Source organism: Triticum aestivum, chromosome 1A (genome assembly GCF_018294505.1).
Source record: "Triticum aestivum cultivar Chinese Spring chromosome 1A, IWGSC CS RefSeq v2.1, whole genome shotgun sequence".
Lineage (NCBI taxonomy): Eukaryota > Viridiplantae > Streptophyta > Magnoliopsida > Poales > Poaceae > Triticum > Triticum aestivum.
The window spans coordinates 578,302,321-578,311,131 of NC_057794.1; the positions used below are offsets into that span (position 1 = coordinate 578,302,321).

The 8,811-nt window shown below is 42.9% G+C and overlaps 1 protein-coding gene across 1 annotated transcript; it reads right to left on the reverse strand.

The window, feature by feature from the left end:
- Window positions 1-1,014: 1,014 nt before the first annotated feature.
- LOC123182220 (probable isoprenylcysteine alpha-carbonyl methylesterase ICME) lies at window positions 1,015-5,508 on the reverse strand. Its single transcript, XM_044594726.1, has 12 exons — window positions 5,192-5,508; window positions 4,415-4,491; window positions 4,154-4,223; window positions 3,991-4,071; window positions 3,847-3,921; window positions 3,641-3,742; window positions 2,940-3,077; window positions 2,674-2,739; window positions 2,432-2,572; window positions 2,001-2,091; window positions 1,477-1,645; window positions 1,015-1,352 (listed from the first exon to the last, which is right to left on the reverse strand). Exons 1-11 carry the CDS (start codon window positions 5,395-5,397, stop codon window positions 1,481-1,483), a joined length of 1,212 nt encoding a protein of 403 aa, XP_044450661.1. The 5' UTR covers window positions 5,398-5,508; the 3' UTR covers window positions 1,015-1,352; window positions 1,477-1,480.
- Window positions 5,509-8,811: the final 3,303 nt, after the last annotated feature.

Here is an 8,811-nt window from a genome sequence, read left to right on the forward strand (position 1 = left end):
AATGATGATGTGTCATGACCGCACCAACACGCATCATCTAATTCAGTGGCCTCAAGAAGTTGCCCCTTGGCAAGCTGAGAGCACCAACCGGTCTAGGCGACTCACAACGCTCACCGCATGCATACGCTCTAGGATCCGCCGCCGCCATCTTCAGGAAGGATCATCGCATTGACCTTGCTAGGTCGAACTGCCGTCGACGTCACCATGACGCCAGAAAACACCACCATCCTACGCAGGTCCATCAACCCCCGTCCAACCCTTAGTCTCCATCGCGCCACGCCGCCCACCACAGTTAGGGTTTTCACCCGAGAATCAATAGGGTGGCAAGAGGTAGGGCAGACCCGAACGGTATCTCCAGGAAGAAGACCGGTGCCCTCGAGCGTCATCACCGTTGCGGCCAGCCAGAACCGACCAGGGAGTTATCCCAATCTGGATCCACTCCACCCGCTCCACCCCACCCCGGTGATCAACTAGCATCCAACGTGGACATGTCCGGTGAGACGTAGCGCACCTAGTAGGGAATAGAGGTAGAGGACAGATCAGCGCCATTGGCCACCGTGTCAGCTAGCCACGGCACCAACCCGCCGGTGGATTTCCAGCCACCCCACCCCACCCCAGCCCCGCGGCACCACTGAATAGGGAGGCCACACCAGGGGGGACGCCTTGGACCCAAGGCCCTCTGCCATGAGGGAGCAGCACATGACCAGACGGAGCCACCCCTTCAGATCCAGGGCCCTCCACCCCTTCCATCGGGACAGAGCAGCACGACCTCGCTGCCACCTTCCTTGGATGGGGTTCAGACTTGGCTGGCACCAGCCTCATGCTGCAGCGAGGGATCGGGTGGAGGACGGAGCATGGTGGCGCAAGGGCTTGTGCCCTCGAGTCGCTCGCACGGGGCGACACAATAATATAAATGTGGCCCACTTCCATCAAGTATGATCCAATTTTACGACTCAAGCTGTGAAACATATTGCGAATTTGATATAGTATTTGATTATTGCAGGAACACGTCTCTTGTGTACGAAAGCAATATATCTAAATTTCAATGAATTGCTTGATATTTGTAATTGTACCAACTATACAAACTCGGATCTATGTTCACGGAATTTTTGCTATTACCTACAACCTATATTTTATTCAGTGCGAACATGCTGCGACAGGTGAGCTTGAAGCTCCCTTGCTTGGTATTATCAAAACTATGACAATTTCAATTAAAAAAAAGTATGACAATTCTCCTGGACCTCATGCAATTCATCATCTTAGAACGCACGTGCCCAGATTCTTGCATTCTAGTGCATTCGTGTTGAACAGTATAATAAACAAGCAAATTAATGGCTGATGAAATAATCTACCTGCATGCATACAAACAAATTCATTAGTACATCATTACTGAAAAAATCAAAGTGAAACACCAACACTGGGCTGAAAGATCATTTTGAGAGCGCAAAAAGGCTGGCATGTAGAGAGAATCAAAACCTGTTCAAAAAGGGCTAATTTGCCGGGCCAACATTATCCGCCACTCAGAAACCAGGCGCTCGGGGCTAGGTGCCGAATCATCATACTTCTGGCGTGCAACTGCATCGTCGGCGTGGATTATAGAAACCACATCCTCAACCAGTGGGTCTTTGCCACCCCTAAGTGGATCCTACAATGAAAAACAAAGTCAGAACTTCAAACAATCAATTCTGGATTGAAAAAATGAAGTCAGGACCCTCAGAAAAATATTATTTTCAGACGACTAGCTTTATCCGAGCAAGAAAAATAAAAAGATATCGATGCAAAGTTCCTTTCGAACTCCAGAAAACAAAGTAGTGTCCAGTGTGCTAATTATCCGCATCCTATCGAATTCCGATAAAAAAACACAAAGAACATCAAAGCCTGTTCATCGATCGTTCTTGATGCAATGTCAAAAGGGTTTCCCCAATCACAGTTAGCAAAGATCACGAAATTAATGAAGTGGCAGGTTATCAAAAGTCTAGCTGATATTCAAGATAACTGACCTGTACAAATACATCAGTATGGCTTTTTCCTTTGTACAATTGTACTTTAGCTTTTGCACCAGCTTTTTTGAGGACATCCCCAAATATTTTACTACACATAAAACAGAATGATTGGAAGGTTGAAGATGGAACAAGAACATAAGAATACGTTAAGCAGAAATATAGTGGTTAAAATTGTGCTAACTACACATTAAAGAACAGCGAAACCATACATTCTGGGTCATACTGCCGATTTAAGTTCTTTAATGTGCAGAAATATTTTAATCCAAAAATAATTTGTAATGACTACCTTTGACTTCCCATATTCAAATTTCAGTTTGATGCTCTTATCTTTGGAAAGCGGCAAATGATGGAAGAGAAAAGACATAGCCACTTAATGTATAAAACATTGCATTCAAAATAAGCATCTGCCGAGAGTTAAGTAGTCCAACCTAGCAGACGATGGTATCGAGTAATCTCCTGTTCCATGAAAAAGTACAATCTCAGGAAGTAGAGCTATGGCTCCATGAGTTAATTTTTTAGCGACAATTTCCGGAGAGAACTGTGGCAATGATCTCCTTCCCTCCATTATGCTGAAATAAACAGTTCATAATTTCTTGAGTACCTTTACTTAAGTGCTACTAAAGGAATGTTGGAACAACACTTATAAATCAAATTTCAATCATGATATTACCTGAGAAAAATTGAACGATAAAGACCACGTTTATGAAAATGATCAACCAAATTTTGCATGTTGTATCTGCAAATAAATGAGTATATATGTCATGGATGGTCGTATCACGAGAAGTTTTGGTGTATCTATCAGAAGGTGCGAATATGTATCAGACACAGCGTACATGTATGACTATGGTCTTAAGAGGCGGTTAAGGAGTTGTGAGAACAATTATCATCCATGCATATATATAATGGAAACAGATGACAGTTCATTTAAGAGCTCACCCTCCAGATAAACCAAAATATGATTTTATTTGAGTAACACTCCAATAAATTTCTTCTCCTTGAGATTCTTTAACTGCTTGCTCCAAGAGAGCACATGCGGCGATATGTGCTCCTGCTGATTGACCCATCAAGTAAATCCTGTAGGTTGGTTGTAAATAAGTTTATTAATGTAGCAAGCTGAAAATCTTAATAGACGAGATCTAAGGCAGAACGGTTGCAGAGCTCAAAGAGTAAATCCGATATGTTGATGATAAATAAGTTTCATGTCTTGACAAAGGTCATTGGTAAAAGTATAAGGAAATAGAGCTGCAAAGTTATTTTGTGCTTGATTTATTTGCAAATATAATAATCTAAATTGTGCATCTTGATTTTTGCATTAGGCCAGGCGGGCAGGGTGTGTTTCTAAAGCCCTGCAGCTCGATGTAGACAACACTGGTCCATCCACAAATGAAATTCAATGCGCTTATCCTTAATATACGTAGAATACATTTCAATCATCTAAGTCATTCAGACACTAGTGCTATAGCCTATAGATAAACACAACAACGACTTTGGATAGAATCACCACCCAAATGGATCAGATATTCAAGTGCGGTGCATAGTTCCTTCATGATAAAAAGAACAGCTGTCTATCTGATGTTTCAAATAGTCCATCCATAGTAGTGTACTGTGATATAAATATATAACGAAGGATCACTTACTGATTAGGATCTCCTCCATAGCTAGCAGCAGTATCACAAATAAATGAAATTGCCTCAGAAGCATCACAGACCATGTCACTTATTGTTCCTTGGGGGAAATTTCTGCAAGATATATTTACATATTTCATCAACTAGGCATATGTAAATCGATACTCACTCGCCTAGAAGTCATGAAATTAGATAGAAATGCCATCAAAGGTAAGCACCTATAATCAACGCAAGCGACTATAATTCCACGCTCTGCTAACCGTCTTCCAAGAAGGGCACCCCACGCCTTGTAACTACACAGAATCATGACCATCAACAATGGAAGTCACCGAGAAAGACGTCTTGAGAAAAATTTCACTCACCCAATGATCCAAGCTCCACCAGTTACAAATACCACAACTGGATTGGGTTTGCTACGATCAGTGGGTATGTACATATCCAACCTGTATATTATGATTTTCAGTAACGCTAACACGGCTAAAAATTCAGATGTTTTTTGTTTCTGCAGTATGTAACTCTGCTTACCTATTTCTTGGTTGGTCTCCATACACTATGCTTCTAAGAACCTGACTTGAGAAAAAATAATAGTACCCAACTGGGCAATCCAAATGAATGAAATGCATATGTTAGAAATGATGAAAAAGCTTCAACAACATCTACCAATTGTGCAGAGGGCAATTTAATTTAACAAGCTAAAAGTCACTTATTGGCAAGAGCCAAGAATATGTGACCATCATGATGATAACTAACATGATGAGACGAAAGATGAACTCGATTTTCACACACCTCTTATGAAGCCGGGCATAAGTAAAACTGTATATATTAGGAGCGCAAGAAGTTGACATATCCACCGAGAGCCTACCCTGAAAAAATAAAGGAAGTGTAAAAAATATGGTCAACCTCAATCATAGAGACTTCTTTTGGGCAAAAATACCATAATGCGCTTGGATGTTTTGGTGAATAGATTACTCCCTCCGTTCCACAATGTAGTGCGCCCGTGCTTTCCGAGATCCAACTTTGACCGTAAATTTAATCAACGAGACCGACTGCGGCGGGGATAAAAATTATATATTTAAATTGATATCAAAAATACAAATTCAGTGGTATAATTTTTGCTCCCGCCGCAGTCGGTCTCGGTAGTTAAATTTACGATCAAACTTGAATCTCGGAAAGCACGGGCGCACTACATTGTGGAATGGAGGGAGTAATAGGCAGTCATTGTATATTGGGAAATATGTAACTTGGGTGCATAACAGAAAAATCACATTCACTGAAAATTACTCCGCTGCAATGAGCTTGCGCTGAGTAACGAAGATTATCATAAGGTCTACGTACGTACTGGGAGAGTAGATATTGTAGAGAAGGTTAAATCACTTAGGAATCATTCACCGGGGTCTATAGCACTTGGCCGCACAGAGATCTCCTATGGACATTATTACGGAATAAAAATGTTTGGATCGGTTGGAGAAATTTGCGTGTGGTGTGATGCCAATCATTCTGATCCTGTTCGTCGCCAAATGTGGATCGGATCAATGCGATCGTGTGGCCGCATTAATTACGTACCCGAGGGAGCGGAGGAGGATGAAGGTGAGGCGCGTGACGAGGTATGTCTCGGCGGCTGCGTGGCCGACGTCCTCCCGGAACGTGGTCCGCCTCCCGACGCCGCCGAGGCCGCAGGGGGGCGCGCGCGGGGTGGAGGGCGCCGACGAGTCGCGCTTGCGCAGGCGCGGGGTGCCGCTGCGCGAGGCCGGGGAGTCGGGCTGATGCATTGCTGCGCGTGCGATCCGTCGAGGTCAGGAGCGAGAGCTTCCGGTGGCGGGGAGGGGGGTGGGTCTACGCTGCGGGTCTGCGGCCGCGTCGCGTCGGTGGGTGGAGAGGGAGGGGCAGAGGGGCGCCTAAATTAGGAGGTGGACGAGCGCGCGTCGCGAGCGTGCGTGCGTGCGACGGCGGGCGGGGCGACGCGTGGCCGGAGAGCTGGATTTTCCTTTTCTTTTGACAGTGGTTCTGCTAAATATTCTCCTTGGTTGAGAAATGTTTGAAACTGTTATCCACCCGAAGCTACTACGTCAGTGATCCAAGCAGTGGCGGACCCACAAATTGAAGCTAGCCAGGACGAACATTTAAGATCAATTTTTTAATGCAAATACACGTGTACTGAATCAAAAGTCATGGCATTCAACTACCAAAATCATGAAAAGGCATAAAAAGTTATTAGAAACTACTGATAACATGGACTCTTGTCGCTCCATACATTTTGTGTTCGATATCTTGGCATGCCATGTTCTTTCAAAAGCCAATAAATAAGATATGACTTCATCATGTGACTCCACTTGATCTACCACAATTCTTGGTGGTATGACATCGAAAGTGCAACTTTAGCATCAGAAGCTATTTTAAATGTTGTATACAGCAATCCAGTATTGATAATACCTGGATGTAACGTATCTGCTCATTTTACTAGAATTAACCAGACAAAGCACTTTGTTGCCAGCACTTCACTAGTAGAAAAAGACCAATTTGTCCCGTTTCATAAGGCCCATCTGTCCCGGTTGGGGAACCGGAACTAAAGGGTCGTTACTAATGCCCTAGGCCTTTAGTCCCGATTCTTATACAAACTAGCACAGATGGGCCTCCACGTGGCCGCTCCGGCGAGCCCAGGCAGGAGGGCCTTTGGTCCCGGTTGGTAGCACCAACCGGGACCAATAAGCTTCCACGCGTCAGCATTTCAGTAGCTGTTTTTTTAAAGGAGGTGGTTTAGGGGTTTTGGGGGTTAATTTAAGTTCGTATATAGGTAGCTAATAGAGAGATGTGTCCTCTCTTATCTCCGTGCTACTGCTACTGCTATGCCTAAACATGACTTAGATTGATGTGAGGCAACATGTGGTGCATGTCGAAAGTAATTCTAATCCTAACTTGATCAAGTTTCGATTGTACTATTTTCGACATGCACCACATGCATGTTGCCTTCACTTCAATCCAATCCATGTTCATTTCATCCACAGATATATAATAACTCTTCATGCTCGCATCATGCATCATCATAATAACAAGTCCTATTAATCATCATCATACAATTTCTACTCGTTATTAATAACAAGTCATACGATCATCATCCTCATAGTCATCGAACCAACCATACTTAATTGTTCTTAGCACATGATCATCAGTATTAGGTAGGACCTAAATACCCTCTTTAAGGTAAAATAGCATAAAGAAAAATAGACCCTGACTCTCCATTATGGAGAATGGAGATCATCCTGTCTCCAATTCTTGCGCTTCGCTTCCTTTTGCTTCCAAGAACCTCCTTACGACTGTCCATACATTTTTTCCATCCTTTGATTTGCATGTCTCCACTTCTTTTAGAAATCTGGTATGGACAGTTGAGATTCGTAGGATGACCTGGCTGTATGTTCAAAACATTAAGGCTACCTTTCTGATACATCAAATGAGGCACACAATTCTCTGGGATTATCTGTTGAAAAACATAGTAATAACTTCATAGTTAGCAATGATGTACTAGTTTTAGAAGTATGCAAAAGATGCACGGATGTCGTAATAGTAAAAAATCTTACCAGGGTATCTCCATGGTAGTTACCGTAGTTGAACACATGCACTAGTGGCACGTATTGACCATAATGTTGAGGAGTTTGATTGTAGATATTGTAATTCTCAATGTCAGTACAAAATCCGACCAGATGATTTTTCTCCTTGTAAGTTAATTCGGAGCCATCGGTGTAGTGAGTTTTGTCTACCATCTCCCGCATATTCTTTGAAGAATGAAAATAAGCTGTCAATGAAAATAAGATGTCAACTATTTTGAAATAAAAAATATAAATTAGCTAATAACTATGTTTGAGAAACTCACATAGCGTTAGAATTGGAGGCATATCAACAAGGACCCAAATGTCCATATTGTCTTGCTCGATTTCAGGATCACCAAGATCCATGGTGACAAGCATTCCCTCATCAAAACCATACATCTTGCAAAGTGCTTCCCATTTTTTGCAACCAAAATGAGTTACGCTCTCAGAATTGTACAGCTTTACTTCAAAATTCACATCATGATGAGTCCTTAGGTGAATTTTCTTTGTTTCAAAACTTTCATAGTCTTCAAAACCCATCCCCTCCAAGACATAGCGCCTTGCATGGCATGGAATAAGCTACTCGAATTGTAAAAGATGAAAATTACACGTTGAAATAGTTTTAGTCATGCTTAATTACGGAAAAGCACTTGTCGTTGTTGCGTACCGTTTCAACATCGAAGATCTCCTCGAGCTTAATGTTGAAGCGCCGATCATCGTCCAGGTGAGGCATGTCGCACAGACCTCGATCGTCGTGGCACCAGCTGCACTCCCCCGGGAGACTTTCGTCGTCTGATGACGACATTTCCTACCTTCATAATTAAAAGATTAAACTAGTACAATTAAATATATGTACTACAAAAACTAAATTAGATCATTATTATTCATCACGGGTTGACTATCAGTCTGTCGAGTCTTTTCTTGAAAACTCTCAGCTCATGTGATGTATATATTCGACTCTCGATGATGGTCGCTCCTCACTTTGTCCTCGGGTGCATTACACCAAAATGTCTAGCACACGGGAACGAAGGAGAAGCGACCCCCACGACAACATTCGGGATTCTTCGTCCTCTCATATATATATGGTGGAACTCTCCCTCACTGACTCCTCTCTGAGATTTGCGACCGTCGGTGATGGTCGTTACTCCTTCTTCCCCTAGTGCATAACAAAGGTCTAGCACTCGGAGAAGAAGGAGAAACGACCCCCATGACAACAGTCGGGCTTCTTCGTCCTCTCATATATGGTGGAGACTCGACAGACTTAAAGTCAACCCGAAATATTGTTTAATTATCTTTCTAAAAAAGGATTTGGCTGGTCTCACCTCGAGGTCGGAGGGGGTCGGCGACGGGGACGACAGCGGGGATGATGGAGGGGGGCTCCTAGATTTCTGCGAAAACAAAAACCCTATAAGCTATCAACTAATCATATGCATACGCCTTGCATAGTGCTCTCCAATTTTAGCATTCAAAGTAGGAGTAGTTTTCCAATTTGAGCATTCAATAAGCAAAATTAAATCGCAAAATAAAGTAGTATTCAAATTAGGATGCATTCAATTATAAGCAAAACTACATCATCTCTTGCGTCCGTACATCGTGGAATAT